This window comes from Vulpes vulpes, chromosome 1, assembly GCF_048418805.1.
Source record: "Vulpes vulpes isolate BD-2025 chromosome 1, VulVul3, whole genome shotgun sequence".
Taxonomy (NCBI): domain Eukaryota; kingdom Metazoa; phylum Chordata; class Mammalia; order Carnivora; family Canidae; genus Vulpes; species Vulpes vulpes.
In genome coordinates this window covers 45,332,936-45,351,050 of record NC_132780.1, presented here as the reverse complement: position 1 = coordinate 45,351,050, position 18,115 = coordinate 45,332,936, and the positions used below count along the sequence as shown (strand labels likewise).

Below are 18,115 nucleotides of genomic sequence, written 5' to 3'. Positions count from 1 at the left end.
GGCCTTTGCCACATTCCCTTACCACAGCTGGTAATTTTCAGTAAAATTTGACTTTTATTCACTATAGATCAGATCTCAGCATAACAAGTTCTAGCGGACTACTAGTTGGTCATAGCACAATTGATACAATATTTATTTAGATAATTGGGAAATGACTTTCTTATGAAAAAATGTTCTTACAATCATGTATGTCACATTTCATTCTAATTCTGATACTGTCATATGCTAGATTTTTCTGACTTTTGCTTCCATCTATGCAAGTATACTCACAAACTCCACTAACACCCAACATAAACACACCCCATGTCTGAACACTCACTCTCCTTTTGCCCTTTTATTTTTTAAAGATTTTATCCATTTATTCATGAGAGACACAAAGAAAGAGAGGCAGAGACATGGGCAGAGGGAGAAGCAGGCTCCTCGCAGGGAGCTTGATGCAAAACTCGATCCCAGGACCCTGGGATCGTGCCTTCAGCTGAATGCAGACACTCAACCACTGAACCACCCAGGTGGCCCAGAATAGAAGTATTTGGCTGCCTTGCTCTTACTGCGAAGAGTGTAGGTTCCCTGGCTTTAAAATATCTATACCTGCAGACCCTGAACATCGGGAAAGTCCCCAAGCTTTCTGAGGCCTGCCTGGTCAGGAGCCTGGAGAACTTATGAGAAATAACTACACCTAATATTGCTGCTAACAGACTTAAAAGTCAACCCATTAACTGGATCTTTTGCCACTTCTGTAACTGAACCAATATTTACAGTAATTCAATAAAACTCTTGAACAAACAAGAGATAATGATGATAGTTATCATTTACTGAGGCCCTCCCATATTCCAGGAACTGTACAGGCATTTGTTACATGCATTATTTCATTAGCTTCCCATCTTATCTTCCCTGTGGGAGAAGAAATATTATCCTGAATTCTCAAGTAGAGTTATTGTAGTTTTGGGTATTGAAAGAGATACGGTACAGGTCACAAAGCCTATATGCCTGGACCCAGGTGTGCTGATTCCCTACCTGACTCTTCCCACCCCCCCATATCCTCTGGTTTCTGTCTATGAGGAAGGACAAGGCAGGCTGACTTCTCCCTCCAGATATGATGAGCCAAAAGGTTGACATGACCATGGGACATGGTCACAAACTGAATATGAACTGCAATTCTGTGAACTTGGAGTGGACAGTACTTCTGGCTGAGAACATATTGTCATCATGTCTGGTTGATTGCAAGCCAGTGAAAAGGTGATCTGTTGTAAGCAGTTGAATTAAAACTTTTTTGTGTTCAGTTTTCTCTTTTAGAGCTGCAATCTTGAGCTCTGAAGTGTTTTTGCCTTGAACTCTGCTCTGAATGAAGTAATGAGAGAAGGACAATACTACATTTCTTTCTCATTTAATCAAAATGCCATGCCCTTGAAAAGAATTCTCCACTGAAAGTTGACAGTCTGCTCTTAGTTCACTTGATGATGTATTTAGATATGTTTGGGGAAGTCTTTAAGTCAAAAATCTTAGTCTCTTTTTATTCAAAACAGCAAACTCATAGGAACAATAGCTTAATCTTAGTTAATTTCTAGACATTCTCTTTTTAATCCATGAAAAGCTCCCAAATTAGCATTACGTGTGCCATGTTGGATTACTTGGTATCCTAAATGAGGTGATGGATGCTGTACAAATGCAGAGCCTATTACTTAAATTACGTGAGTGTAGTTTAAGAAATGCTGTATCACTATCAATTTTGAGGTTCCTTAGTTAATCTAAGATAATCAGGGATAAGCTCTTCTAAGACTCTCTGATTTATAAATTTTAGGGCATTGGGGATTCTATAAATTTTGGCACTAAAGGAGGCATACAGGATCACAGATTTGGAGACCAGTCCCCAAAAGTCTTGGGGCTCTGGGTGTTGATCATGAAGCAAGGCACAGTTGCTAAAATACGGTCAGTGCTCTGTAAATTTGGGGTAACTTAATGACTGGGCTGAGACTAGACTATGAAGGCTATATCACAATAAATAATGTCAATTGAAATTTTGTGAGTCAAGTCTCATTTGGTGGGGTCTTCTTATATTTAAAAGCTTTGCCTAGGGCAGCCCTGGTGGCTCAGGGGTTTAGCGCCGCCTTCGGCCCAGGGCCTGATCCTGCAGACCCTGGTTTGAGTCCCATGTCAGGCTCCCTGCCTGGAGCCTGTTTCTCCCTCTGCCTGTGTCTCTGGCTCTCTCCCTCTCTCTCATAAATAAATAAATAAACAAACAAACAAATAAATAAATAAATCTTAAAAACAAAAAAACAAACTTTGCCTAGAATTACTTTAAAATGAATAGCTACTTCCTAATTTGCTACTGTTTAAGTTTGACTTTCTCTTATAAAACGTTTCCTCAAAGTGTGGATCAGCTGAGTGTATGGGAAAATGAAAATCACTTAGCATAACATGGATCCTGGACAGGATCTCTCCTGTGATTTTCCATTTTCTTGTGCCCTGGAAAGTCGAAGACCCTTTATGATGTTCTCTAAATGTCAAGCCTTTCACTAAATTCTTAAGAGAGTTGCAATGGAAGAAAGGTAGCTCTCTTTGCTCTTGAAACTGTAGGCTTTGTGGCCCAGATAGAGCTTAAGTTTTGAAAAGTGGGCTCTGCATTCACTCACATAAAGAGCAGAAATGTATACGTGCACTTAAACCAGACACTAAGCAGTAAAGGCAATAAATATTACAGCATAATTATGAAACACCATAAGTAAATGCACAGATGATAGAACATGTATAGATATGGATCTAGGTAAAAACACAGAGATGGATAGTTGTAAGAGTTGGAGAGGATTGTAGGACTTGACTTCCCCTTCTCTGTGGGTGTGAACATCCATACATATATAGAGGGATAGGACTTCTAAGATCCTGTTCTATTATAAATTATGAGAAGGAAAATCTGAGTCTGTGTTCATTCAGTGCCTAGCACCACCCTACTTGCAATTAGGTGATTATTATTGATTTTCCTGATAATGATAATGTTAGGGAGATGAATAAAATCTTCCTATTAAGACAGTACTCAATAGTCATTAATATGATGGTGATTAAACCATAATGAGCATTGGTTAAAATAAGCAGAAAAATCACACAGATTCATAGTGTTAATCACAAGTTAGATCTGATTTTCCTGTCTAGTTCCAGTTGATGCATTTCGATCCTTCATAACAGCTCAACTTCTTCACATCTCATAACTCATCTTATTCTAATAATAACCTAGAACTGAACCTACTAGGCCTAAACTTGGCATTCTTTTTAGAATCTTACAACTAATTCCACTTTATATCATTAGTTTATCAGAGTCTTTCTTCCTAATTTTATTAACAGAGAACCTCAGTGCTTGCATCAGATGACTGACTTTTACCAGTTTAGTTCTTAACCAAAAGTACTTTTGGTAAAAATGCAGGCTTCGGAACCATCACCTCTAGATTTGACTCTGCTTTGCCACTTCCTTAGGGGCAGCCTCAGCAAGACATTTCACTCCCAGGTGCACACTTTCCTTATTGTAAAGTAGTGATCCTAACGTGTATTTTGCAGGACCCACTGTGAGGCTTAGAGCTGGTGCATATGAAGTGACTAGCTCAGATCTGACACACCTCAGGCAGTCCTCAAATGAGAACTACTAATACGATGATGATAATAATGCATCTGAAAAAAATGCACATTTTAATCATTAACACTCTTGACTCATTGCCCTGTCTTTTCTGTGCAGAGAGCCCTGGGCTGGAAAAGAAATTCTTGTTTGTTTCCTCTTGCAGGTGAGAGATTGGATTGTCCATCTCATTGTGACATAGTGTCCTAAGCTGGACAGGCTGGCCCTCAGCTCCTGCTCTCAATAACGGACAGGAGCTTGGTGGAAATCAGTACCCATTTGCGAACCCTCAGGTAATCTCTCCTCTGTGAGCATTGCAATCAGACCCCAGCAAAGTAGTCACATTGTTCTTTAGCACCATGGTTTGGTCTGTGGACTTCATTTAAATCACCAAAAGAACAAATATACTCTTGTAGATGGATGAATGAGAAGCCGGGGTTCTGCCTCATACATTTTTTGTGTCTTGGTAAAGCAGCCAGCGTTCTTCTGTGAGGTGACCTGACCCATCAACACTGACTGGAATAGAATGAATCAGAAAGGAATGGATGCACAGTCTGGGGATCTGTGAGATTTTGTCTGACCAAAGATTTTTCTGAAGGGCAAATTTACGATATGATTCCAATAACAGCACCATGACCATTCTACATTCCTAATGGGCCTGTCTTCCCATATCAGTAAATGGTTCTAACCTCTTCTTCCTTTCACCCTCAAATGTAAGCAAGAATGGGGATGGTGAGAAGAGGTGAGGGGAAGACCAAGCAGTCATAGAGAACATGCCCTCCCTAACAGAAGCCCCCTTACCAAAGAGTGTTCACCAGAAAAAGGCATGGCATTAAAGCTGATGCTCTAAAGGGTCTGAGCCACAACACTGTTTACTTAATTTATACCCATCTCATGACCAGTTTCTCCACTTTCTTTTAACTCAAAATTACACAGCTGCAAAGGACATGGAGGACAACCTGTTATATATTTATATAATATAATGTTATTAGCCTTTCTTCCAGTTACCATTTCTGTATATCAAATCACCCTGAAATCAAGTGGTATAAAATGACCATTTTATTACATTCATAGATTCTGTGGTGTATGAATTTGAACAATGAATGGGAACGATAGCTCATCTCTGTTCTACAATGTCTGGGGCCTCAGCTGGGAAGACTGAAAGGGCCTAGAATCATCTGGAGGCTCTCTTACATGTTTGACATCTGGATAGGGATGACTTGAACTCTGTACTGAGCTGATACTGATCACTGAAGAGCTTACACATGGCCTTTCCCTATGGTCTTACTGCATGGCAGCCCCAAGACAGTGGTATTTCCTACATGGCAGCTCAGGGCTCTAGCAAATGTATCTCCAGGAAGCAAGGTGGAAGCTGCATCACTCTGTATGAACTAACCTTGGAATTCATTTAATAACATTTCCTCTGTACTCTACTGATGGAAGTAGTGAATAAGTGTGTCCAGTTTTATAGGGGAGGGCACGTAGATCTTACCTCTCAACTGGAGGAATGTCAAAAAGTTTTACAACCATTAAAAAAAATGGCCAATCTTTTTTTTTTCTTTCTTTCTTTTTTTTTTTTTTACATATACACAGCAATGTTATTTAGTCACAAGAAAGAAGAAAATCCTGCCATCCGTGACAACATGGATGGACTTTGGTGGCATTTATGCTAAGGGACATAAATCAGACAGAGAAAAACATTTACTGTATAGTATCACTTATATGTGAAATCTAAAAAAACTGAAACTTGTAAAAGCAGAGTATTTCAAAAGAGTAAATCATAGTTACCAGGGGCTGAGGGGCAGGTGAATTGGGGAGATGTTTAAGGGCACAAACTTACAACTAGTACATAAGTTAGTTTTGGAGATCTAATGTGTAAACAGTGATTACAGTAAAAAATAATGTATTATAAATTTTAAAGTTACTAAGAAATTGATTCTTAACTGTTCTTAACACACACAAAAAAATGAAAATTATGTGAGGTGATAAAGGTGTTAGCTAACTCTGTTGTAGTAATCCTACTGCAATTTGTAAATGTGTCAAACTAACACCTTGTACACCTCAAGTTTACACAATCTTATATTACCATTATATTTAATAAAAAATAGTTTAGGGATATTTGGGTTGGAATCACAGTTCTGCAAGAGGCCAAACTTTCTAAAAAAAAATGGCCATTGCCCATTCTATGGTTGAGGCATTTAAGGCAATATTAAAAACTTGCATATAACTTCTAAATTAATTATAGATTTATAATTTTTGAGCTGAAGAAAACCTTAAAGATCCCTCTAATCCAAATATTTGTTTAAATAATGAGGATATTATCAAGACCAGAGAGGTGCTGTGACTTGCCCAAGCTCACACAGCTGGGCAATGGCAGGGCTGGGGTCAGATCCCAGATCATCTGACCAACAGGTGTTCTCTCCATTAGACTTAATGAGTATCAGCAACTGAGCAACACTCACTACAAACAGCTGTGATGGAAGAGAACTTCGGAATAGCAAATGACACTGGCAGCATCAACAATTGCACAAAATAGTGACGACCACCACTGCTGAAAAATGGCGGATGGAGTAACAGCTGGGAAATCCAGCAATATGCCACCTCTTTAATAATACTGCCTTCTATTGGATTAGCACTTTCACACATATATTTAATGCCATAATAACTCTAAATGATAAACAGTTATTCCCATTTTTTTTCCCGAAGGGAAACTGGGGCTCACAGGAATTAACTTGTCCAAATTTGCCTAATTAGTAAATGGCACTGTGGGCCTCCGCACCAAGTCATCTGGCTGCACAGCCTATATTTTCCCCGGCAGGAAAGCTGTTTTATTTTTCTATTTCTCTTAAAAGATTTTATTTATTTGAGAGAGAGAGTAGTAGAGAGAGAGAGAGAGAGAACAAGCAGTGGGGAGGGGTAGAGGGCAAAGGGAGAAGTAGAATCCCTGCTAAGCAGGGAGCCCTACGTGGGGCTCGACCCCCAGGACCCTGTGATCATGACCTGAGCTGATGGCAGACACTTAACCGACTGAACCGCCCAGGTGCCCAGGAAAACTGTTTTAATCTTTAATATGCAACATAAGTAGATAGGGGTACCCTAAATCTAAGTACGTTTGCCTTCTATATGGGGAGGGGGTGGAGGTCATGGAATGCATCAGAGACAAGGACACAGAACCAGCACTGTTGACTCCAGCACCTACATCTGTCTCATGAGCCTTCCATGTCTTAAGAATTGTCCTGTTTCTTTTAGAAAAGAGAAAGGAAGTAAAAGACAAGCAATGCCATTCCTGCTGCTAGAAATGCACCCCCCTTTTAAAAAGATGTTATTTATTTATCACGAGAGACAAAGAGAGGGGCAGAAGGAGAAGCAGGCTCTCTGTGAGGAGCCCAATGCAGGACTCGATCCCAGGACCCCGGGATCATGACCTGAGCCAAAGGCAGACGCTCAAACACTGAGTTACCCTGGCATCCCAAAATGCACCCTTTCATATGGGCGTAGTTCTACTGCTGGCTTCCAGGCAAGCCAAGCAGAGGCATCCAGAAGTGCTTATCTGCTTCCCTGGAGAAGCAAGGCAGGTAAGTTATGGTGGTTTCTGGAAATAAGACTCTAGAAGACCCTGGAGGTGATTTTTGCCTCATTAGCTTGAAAGGTGATAAACTAAGGTGACTTTAGAGTTTAAACATAAGAAGAAAAAAGATTAATAGCATAGAATATAAAGAATATAAACAAGTTAAGATATAGTTATTATTATATCTGTGTGGATGTTTAGCTTCTCTCTTACGAAAGCTGAAGCTATTTTTGCTCTTGCAAAAGTTTGACAATGATTTCTCATATAGTTTTTCATTTAGAAAACTTTTTATTCTATTTCTTGATTCTGATACTTAAAAATACTTAAATGATGGGACGCCTGGGTGGCTCAGTCAGGTAGGTGTCTGCCTTCGGCTTGGGTCCTGGGATCAAGCTCTGAATTGGGCTCCCTGCTTAGTGGGGAGTCTGTTTCTCCCTCTTCCTCTCCCCCTGCACATACTCTCTCTCTCAAATAAATAAATAAAATCTTAAAAAAAAAATACTTACATGAAAGCAGCAAAAACATTTGAGCTTTGTTTGAACTCTGATCATGGAAATCTTTAGTGCCTTTTAAAATAACTCTCGGGGATCCCCGGGTGGCTCAGCGGTTTAGCACCTGTCTTTGGCCCAGGGCGCAATTCTGGAGTTCCGGGATCGAGTCCCGTGTCTGGCTCCTGGCATGGAGCCTGCTTCTCCCTCCTCCTGTGTCTCTGCCTCTCTCTCTCTCTCTGTGTGTGTCTATCATGAATAAATAAATAAATCTTAAAAAATATAAATAACTCTCATGATCAGAAAAGTCTATGAAATTCTAGGTAAGAGTATACTTGTTTAGATATTTAAAGTTCACGGTGCTTAACCAAGTTGATGTGGGGGACATAGTAGACAAAGCTCTATCTCTAGGAAAGTAAGACTTGAGCAAAGCACAATGTGATTTGAGTTGCTATGTGTCTTCTTTCTAACAGCAAAATTCCATTGAAGCGTCCTCTCCACTCTGTTTAGTTAAATATGAAGCTAATGTTTCTTCATATAGATATATCACCTCTTGATCTGCTAGCTAGGAGAGGGGAAACTGAGTGTATAAATTTATGAAAAGCTCCTATTAAAGCTTTTACTTAAACTCTACAGGTATCTCAATGTGAATGGATGCCAACAGGTAACCAATACAGGAATCCATGCATTGTCAAGAAGCTGCCACCATCTCAAATATCTAGACCTAAGCTCTACAGGAATAAGCCAAAGAGGGTAGGGAAATTGCAGATTATCCTTTTTTATCCAGTTGCCTTATGAAAATGAACCCTGAGTTAATTATCCATTTCAGTTCGTCATTTTAAGGGCACCTTAAATGTAGTCTATAATGTAGACTATGATATGGTAGGCCAAAAGGAATCTGTATAGATTCTTAAAAGAGTAAATCCTTGATAAATGAAAATATGAATAGAAGAGACTTATCCAATCAACTGACAGAAGAGTTGTTTGCCTAGAGGGATATATATACCAAGGGTATATTACGTAGAGTCTGGTACGCACTCCTCCAAACTTGGAATTAAAATATGGTCATAACTATTCACATTTCTAATTAATTGCTCATTTTAGCCATTCTCATATATAAGAAATCCATTTTCCTCCTCTTTGGGCTGCCTCCTAATTATCCTGGAACAGGCTAATTAGTGAGGCTTACATGATTGAAGGAGGAGGTAGTCTATCTAGCTTCTCCCATGTGGAGAGACTGGAAGCTTATGAGTCCACTATTGTCATTGCTTCCTGCTGCCCCAAGGGATGATGCCAGGGTCCCCTGCAGCAGTGATGCTTATGAAGCCAGATCTCCACTGAAGCCAATGGAGTTCTATGAGGGAGAATGAGCTCAATACCTCACATCTAAGCAGTGTACCCCAAGACTGAGATCTTAAGATTGTCCTATTCGTGTTTAGTGTCTTCAATTCCCTTGCACAGCTACCTCCCAGGGTAGTAGTTGACTGATTACAGCTGGTCCTGACACTGACATTTGTCAGCTCGTGGTTCTTGCACTGCTATCTTTCTTTTCTCTCTGGTCAGCATTTTTTCTTACACCCTCAAATCATAATTGCCCTTCCCCAGGATATTAGAACTCACAGACCAGTCTTCCAATGGAGGCTATCTGCCAAGAGGCCCTACATTTACCAATCTGAGGGAGAGTCTCACTTATGCCAGGGCATGGGACTAGCTTCACTAATGTTGAATAAAGTCAAACGTATAATATAGTACACAGAAATGGTGTACTCTGAACCATTGCTCCCTTACAACATAGCCTTACAGTATAGTCTAGCACATGCTAACCTACTTCTTAGAGTGTGTATGCTCTGCACAGGCTACCATAACAAAATGCCATAGGTTGGGTGGTTTAAACAACATAATTTTATTTCTCATAGTCTTGGAGGCTGGGAAGTTCAAGATAAGTATGGCAGCATGGGATTCTGGTGAGAACTCTCTTTTCCTAGCTTGCAGATGGTTGCCTTAGTGCAGTATTCTCACATGATGGGGAGGAGGGGGAGCCAAGCAAGCTCTCTGGAGTCTCTTCTTATAGGAGCACTATTCCTATCATAAGGCCTCGTCTTCATGACCTAATCTGAACCCATTTGTTTCCCAAAGGCCCCATTTCCAAATACCATGTCAGTGGGAGTTAGTGCTTCAACATATGAATTTTGGAGAATTATAATTCAGTTCATAGCAGGATGGCCTTTTTATTTTTTGTCTTCAGTGTTCTCCCTGTAATGTTGCTTCTACTGCAATACTCACCACTTATTAGTCAGATATATCTATTTTTTCTTACTGCATTCCTGGGCCCTAAGCAAGTCTAGGGATGTGATAAAATGCCCATTTTAATGACTCTTAAAATTTGATCACAGTTAATATTAGATAGATAATATTCTATCATTGCAGTAGCCAGCTCCCAAAATAGCCCCCAAGGATTCCCAGCTTCTGGAATTCAGCCCTGTATCATCCCTTCCAACACTATTATATTAGCCTTGGTCTGTGAGACCAACAGAACACAGCAGAAATGATAGTATCTCACAACACAGAGTAGGTGATAAAATTCTTCCCCTTTTTCATTATTTCTTATGGGGAAAGCCAGCTGTCACATCATAGGGACACTCAGGCAATCTTAGGGTGAAGTCCACATGGTGAGGAACTAAATTCCCTGGTATATTTTAGCAAATATGTTCGTGAGCTCTGAATGGGCCGTCTTGTAAAAAAAAAAAAAAAAAAAAGAGGATTTTAAGGGATTAAGTCTACAAGTCTACTTCTTTACATCTCTCATAACACCCAGCACATTTAGTTCACCATGAGGTCGTTAGTAAGCCTAAGTCATTTTTGGTCACTTAAAGCATCTTCTTTGCCAAAGATACCTAAAAATATTTTTTTAAATAAAAATAATAAAACAAATGTAGAGGGGATATTAGTTTGGCATGGGTGCATTGTGAAGGGTAACGTGCACAGCAATAATTACTGTTTGAGGTTTTACAACATCATGAAGGATGCTTCAATTATTTCGTCTCATGAAAACTGATTTTATATCTATAAAATAATAGAATAATCAAATTTATAGAAAATCAACTTCCTAATGATTGTAAGAAGTCAATGGATTCTCCACTTCTAGAAATTATTAGTGTTATTGTTTTTAGTTTGTAGTGAAGTAGGAGGGTGGAGTAATGGCTGTGGTTTCCTGGAAGCAGTTTTATTTTCCTGGAAGCATCAAATAATGTTCTGGTACCTATTTGTTGTTATTGGTACATATCTTTAAAATGTTTCAAATAAAAGATTGCTCTGTGGTTAAGTCTTCACTCCCTAGAATCACAAAGCTGAGTATTCTAGGAACAGATGGGACAGAGCAGTTCCTGTCATTGAGTCTAGCTGGCATACTTTAGAAAATATCATAAATTCAAAATAATTAGGTGAGCTGTTTGCAGCGAGGGATAGGAAATGACATCCAAGACAAGTGCTTCCTTCAAGTTACTTGCCACTGAATTTGAGAAAAAGTATCTGTCACACACACACACACACGCAAATCTAAATGGTATACACATCCTTTGAAAAAGAAAAAAGCTTTAAGAGGGGGGTGACTTTTGGGAAAGAGTTTAACCTCAGATAATCCTTGCAGGACTTGGCGGGATTCAGGTGGGCAGAGGAGAGGAAAAGGGAGTCTAGGCAAGAAGAGATTCTTCCACATCGTGATTTTTTAAAAACAGGTTATGGGGATCCCTGGGTGGTTCTGCGGTTTAGCGCCGCTTTCGGCTCAGGGTGTGATCCTGGAGTTCTGGAATCGAGTCCCACGTCGAGCTCCCTGCATGGAGCCTGCTTCTTTCTCTGCCTCTCTCTCTCTCTCTCTCTCTCTCTCTCTCTCTCTGTCTCTCTCATGAATAAATAAAGAAAATATTAAAAAAATAAAACACATAAAAACCGGTTATATTTGCCCAAAGCTTCCTTACGAATCGGATCATCGCAATCCTGCAAGATGCTTAAGGCAGGTGGTAATAGTTCCGCTTGCTGAGTAAGACCTATTAAGCCAGAAAGCTACTTGAGAACTTTCCAAGTTTGTTATATAGGAGGGAGCTTGAAACATTGTAGCCAGCTGTGATTAAATGCAAATTGAATCCTGCAAAGCCTCAAGTATTTGCTATGTGGCTCTTTAAGAAAAAGTGTTCTAACCACCAACTTAGGACCTTCAAAATAAGAGAAAATATTTTTAGTTTATTATAATAAAATCAAGATATGGCACTAGTTATGAATCATCCCATAAATAGTTTTGTGTATGTCACTTTTCCATCTAAACATATGCCATGTTCTCCTAATTAACCATCTTTCCAAAAACATTCTGATGTTTGCTTGGTATCTCATTACGCAAATGTGATATAATTAAGTATTATCTTCTTGTTGGGCATATAGATTGCTTCTAATTTTACTTATCAAAAATGATAGTGAAAAATATCTTTGTACACAAATATTTGCATCTTCCATTACTTCATTCATATAAAGCCCCCAAAATAGGATAGATTGTTCAGAAAATTGTGAAATCAACATTTTTAAGGCTTTTAAATAAATATTGCTAAAGTGCTCTCTGAAAGGCTGTACAATTGTATTCTTCCAAAAGCAGTGTACGGAGGTGCCTGTTTGCCACATCACTGGAAACCTCAGTGCTCTCTTACATATATAGCAAACATTACGGAGGGAGTATCTTAATTTGTTTTGCTGATGATTCTTGATATAAAAATTTTAAATATTCTCAATGGCATTTTGCATTTCCTGATTTTATTTTTTATTTTGTGTGTGTGTGTGTGGTCTTTACCATTGAAACATACGTCTTGCTGGGCAGCTGGGTGGCTTAGTCAGTTAAGCGTCTGCTTTTGGTTTGGGTCGTGGTCTTGGGGTCCTGGGATTAAGCCCTACATCCAGCTCCCTGCTCACTGGGGAATCTGCTTCTCCCTCTCCCTCTGCCCCTCGCCCTACTTGTGCTCTCTCTCAAATAATAAAATCCTTAAAAAATAAACATATGTCTTGCTTCATAGATTTGTAATATTCTTTATAGATATGGTATTAAAGCTGGTTTTAAAAATTTTTGTAGGTATTTGTCCAAGTATACCGTTTTGTGAAAAGTCTTCCAGTCGATTCTCTTAGGTATTCTTGATATACCAAATGTATTTTAAGGTAGACTACATGAATATGTACAAAATATACATATTTTAAATGTAATGTGTTACAATGTAATATGTTACAATTATAAACACATACCGCTCTATTATTCTAGAGCTAAACTGCTTGATTTACTTATTATTAATTTTTAAATTGAGGAATCATTGATAAATATTATATGCGTTTCAGGCATACAACATAATGATTCAATATTTGTATATATTGCAAAGTTATCAGCACAGTAAGTCTAGTTAACATCTGTTAAACTTAAAATCTCTGATTAAAGATACCATATGAGACAATCATTTATCAATTTGGAGAGTTACACACAAAGCTCTTTCAATGAAACTCATTTGTTTTAAGGTCTGATCCACTGATGTTCTAGAAGAAATATAAAGGTTATAGTTGGCTTCCTCCTGTGGAACTGCATATATATATACTAGATACAGGGTCTGGAAATGGGCCTGAATGGAAAAAAGAGGGGCATATGGAATAGACATGATTTCATACTACCCAGGTATTTTTCATTATTATATATTTGTGCCCTTGTACTAGATCATCATGGGGCCCATACACTTCTGTTAGATTTACAGAACTGACATGCTTCCTCTCCTCTTTGCAACATCACCACTATCATCCCTCTAATTACACATCTATCTGTGATCTCAGTCATAATTGATGCAGCAGTTGGTAGTCAGAGGACACTTGTCAGAGTCCTACAGATTTTTATATGAGAAAAATCATCAGAGCAAATAGAAAGGAAGACATCATAAATTTATTTCATTATAGCCTTGAAGCCTACTTTTCCATCAGACCCAATTTGTTATTGATGCTTAAGCTGTGCTACAGATGGAAATTGCCCCCTCCCCACCTCCCTGCCTCTTTTTCATTTTGTCTTTCATCTATGAATGTCCGGATAAAGACTGTGCTTATCATCCCCTTGATCAGCTTACTATACGTGTTTGATTTGTATTTCCCTGATGGCCAGTGATGTGTGTTTGAATTTCACTTATAAATGCCTGACTGAAAAGTAACGAAGAAAAAACTGAATATATAGTATGCTGAGGCTAATGTTAAGCCACTGTTTCACTTTTACTGATTTTTGTCTCTGAGATGAAAGTAGCTCCTTTGGGTGATGTAGAACGTAGAGTATGATTCAACTAGAACCAGAGTCCTTCCTGTATTACCGTTGGTGGTGGGCCTCCATGAATGATACATAGCTCAGGTCAATTCCCTAATTAGGAGACTTCTTCATGTTAGAAGGATGCTGTATCTCTAATTACACTGATACATAACAGAGGCTTCAGAGAGAGTTTCCTAAAGGATAGGACTTACCAACAGGCAGAACTGAAGACATTTTTTCATTCTGGCTTGTCTCCAAAGGCCAAGATCACACTAATTACAGTACAGAGGAGAGAACAACTGCTGACTTGAGCTTACTCTTCTGATTTTCAAGATCTTATGGACATTGAGATTGTAGGCTGTGTGTATGTGTGTGTAGGTATGTATATGTGTGTTTTGGTAACTATGGCAACATCCCATTTTTGTTGGCTCTCTTGGCAGTCTCTTATTGGATTATCTTGACTCCTCAGTATCTTTCTTTTGTATTTTACTTTCACGTCTTCAATAAAATATTCAGTTAATTCAAATGTGAATTCAAAACCAGTTACATTGCATTGTTTAATGTACCCAACCCAGTACTTCAGTAGCTTAATTTACAGAGAGGTGATCAAGTAGGTAAAAATATATGATAGGCACCTGGACACTCTGGTGTCTCATTGTTTTACTGCAACTCTTGTAAGCATGGGTACCTCCATAGCAGAGCCTATTTTAACAGTTATAAGAGAAAAAAATATTATATTTTAAAAGTGATAGGGACTTTCAAAGGTGGCTGAAAAATTTGAGAGAAATATTTATAGCAATTTAAAACCTGTCCTTACATTGCCTTCCTCACATAAGTGAATGTATTTTCTTAGAAGAAAACATGAGACACCATTCTTGTGCTCATGAAAATACTCAACAGAAACCTGTGTCTGCATCCTGTGGTATAATCATGCAGTTTTTATACTATCATTGAGATTTGGGCCAGAAATGAACAGGAACAATTATTAAATGGAGTCTTGCCCACTCATTCACTAATAGACTATGAGGAGTTAGCATGGGCTTTGGAACCCAATTCCCTGGCCTAAATCACAGCTTCTATTAGCTGTGTGACCCCAGGTAAGACACTAAGCCTCTCTGTGCCTCAGTTTCCTCATCAGTAACATGAACATGAAAATGATAGCTCCTGCCTCAGGAGCTTTGTGGGGATTAAGTGAGTCAGCATAGGAAAAGATTTAGGGGCCTGGTATATGCAATGCTTTCTGTGTTAGGCATTATGATTTGCTTATAAATACCATTAAAATTTTCTTTATTAAAATAGCAAGTATTATTCATCATATATACACTCAAGCTCCTTATTTAAGGTAGTTATTTCTTCTTTCAAAAGCATTTTATTAAGATAAAAATTATCATTACTCAATTTGAATAAAACCATTGTAGAGAATTTTAAATTTTCTTACTTATTATAGGGAAGACTTATTCCTTAGATAGCAAAGGCATAATCACTCAGTGGAATCCAAACAGATATAAGAATTTCAGTATTTATTCAAGGACGCTTTCCCCTTACCCTTGGGTAACTTTAGGAGCATTTTCTATGGTGTGCTATGTGAAACATTCAAAATCCTCATTCCAAATCATCTTTGATAGTGAGTACAGGCCACATCTACTCTCTGGGTCTGTATCTGGAGAGCAAAGATGGTAACACTTAGGATTTAAGTTTGAAAGTTACTTTCCCTTAAGGTTGGCATAGCCCTATCTATATGGGACCATCTCATGTTTCTGACATTGACGATTCTCCCATTCCCTGACAGTTCTGGGGATGGTGGGAACGTTTGCTATAAACCTACCTGCCCTAACATCCCCCTCTTTTTGCTGATCTGCACTTTTATCTGCCTTCCTACAGAACCCCAAGTTTTGTATGGAAACCTGGTAACTAGCCTAACAGAAGAGTCTGGAGTGGACAGAAGAATTAATGCTTTTGGAGGGTGTTAAATACTGAACATTAATTCTGGTAAATCAGAATTACTATTAGGAAACCTGACTAGAAGGTCAATTAAGAATGCTGCTTACCAGAGATTATTGACTTTAGGGTCTGTAGACTTACTTTCAATGATCTGTTTCTTTGGGGCGCTTGGGTGGCTCAGTTGGTTAAAAGCCTACCTTTGGCTCAGGTCATGATCCCAGAGTCCTGAGAAAGAGCCCCACGTCAGGTTCCCTGCTCAGTGGAGAGTCTGCTTCTCCCTCTGCTCCTCCCCCTGCTTATGCTCCCTCTACTTCTCTCTCTCTCTCAAATAAATAAATAAAATCTTTAAAATAAATAATCTGTTTTTTAGAAGTATAATTTGTTTAGGTTGGTAGAATCATTGGGAATGATTCTCTGGCATCAGGATTTTCTCATCATCGTGTCAGAGGTGGATCTGAATGTGGCCAAAGCTGTGAACCTTTGTTTGAGATCAGTGATTCTCAATCTTCATGTGCATCAAGATCACCTGGAAGACTTGTTAAACCACAGACTGGTGTGGGGCCTTAGGTGGCTCAGTCAGTTGAGCGTCTGACTCTTGATTCTGGCTCAGGTCATGATCTATGATCTCCGGGTCGGGAGATGAAGCCCGTGTCCGGCTCTGTGCTCAGTGCAGAGTCGGCCTGAGATTATCTCTTCCCCTCCCCCTGCTTTCTCTGTCTCTCAAATAAGTAAATACTATATTTAAAAACATACACACACAGACTGCTGAGCCCCACCCTAGAGTTTATGATTCAGTGGGTTAGAAGTGAAGTTCGGCCACCCCCCCCCCCCCAATTTCTAACAATTTCCCAGATGATGCTGATGCTGCTGGTCCAGGAGTCAGCCTTTGAGAACTAGCAGCTTAGGTTATACAGGGATCCCTTATCCTGGAAGAGGGCTTTTTACTCCCAAGATGTAGGTAGACATTTCAAGGTCATCCAAATTCTGGGGTGGGACTTATGCTCTCACATTCCCTCCTGTCCTGCCCTGCCTCTTGGGGTCCTGCTCCCTCCCTCTTACATGGACAACGGTACCTCAGCCCCTTCTTCTAGCTCATTTGTAAGCAAAATAAACTTGTAGAAACATTTCAGGGAACCTAAGAAGGGCCTTCATCACATCAAAGGGAACACTTTCTCTAATCCTCAAGTGTCCATCAACAACCTTGCTGGGTCTGGCGTTGCTACAATTTTCTGCCTTCTGTCTCTGTCCCCCCACGGTCTTCCTTACCCAACTGTCTGTAAAAAATGGCAGAACTATCACGTGTTGTTCTGCAGATTCTTTCCTCCTATGAGAGTCTAGCAAAGAATTATCCCAAATTAGACAGTTTTCTTCTGGGAAAAATTCTGGTGCCAGATGTTAAGATAATGATTACTTTTACTTCATTATTATCAAATACCCATCCAAAGGACATCACCATAATAACCCTCTGGATTTATCTACTATTATCATTTCCTTAAGAATATCAAAATAGAATCTGACATCTTTAGATCTTTGCCCCTATCATCTTCACTTTCTTTTGGGTCTGGAATTTTATTAGGTGTGTTCATTGTACATGACTCTTTCACTGAACTGTATCTGCTGTCTCTGTCTGGTTGGGATGGCAGGACCGATAGCTGAGGAAGGATAGGGTGGGGTTAGTGGACATGCAAGGCCAAGGTAAATTTGAGGGATGAATTTTTGAAAACTTCATCAAAAGTACATTTCATTATTCTTATAACTTTTTGTTCCCTTTGTCCTTCCCAGAGTTTACTGGTGAACTATTGTCATATTAGTTTGGAATGTGTGAAACTGTTTCTGCAAGAATGTCACCCTGGATATGGTTAAAAAACTTTGAAAACTGTAGACGGTAAGAGAATGTCGATTTTTGCCCACTTGTATCTCTTTCAGTCTTAAATGTCATCACAAAATGAAGAGAAAGCTTGATAAAAGCTGTGCATTGGTTTGTGCTTATTCATAAACCCTCAGGGTTGTTTCCATTTTATTAATACAGACTTTTAGCAGTCATTAAATATTTCCCAGAAAATAGCTTCTTATAACTTCACTTAAAGCTAAACCAAGTTTTCATGACCTCTCATATAGCACAAAAATTACCTGAGTTCCTTTGTACTTTGGAATTCATTAAAAAGCTCAGGAAAAAATACTTGGGAGAACTTAGATTCCTTTCAGCTATGCTGGCCTCTGTC

The 18,115-nt window shown here is 39.1% G+C and overlaps 1 protein-coding gene across 2 annotated transcripts in view; it reads left to right on the top strand.

Annotated features, from left to right (window-relative positions):
* The window catches only part of RASEF (RAS and EF-hand domain containing), a 180,545-nt gene that overhangs the window by 78,712 nt on the left and 83,718 nt on the right, over nucleotides 1-18,115 (top strand). Inside the window, exons 3-4 of one of the 2 annotated variants that reach the window (XM_072762954.1) lie at nucleotides 3,765-3,891; nucleotides 17,676-17,778. In XM_072762954.1, the coding sequence (XP_072619055.1) occupies nucleotides 17,711-17,778 (68 nt within the window). In that variant the 5' untranslated portion in view covers nucleotides 3,765-3,891; nucleotides 17,676-17,710. The remainder of the gene's footprint in view (nucleotides 1-3,764; nucleotides 3,892-17,675; nucleotides 17,779-18,115) is intronic. The other variant, XM_072762963.1, reaches the window with a different exon arrangement.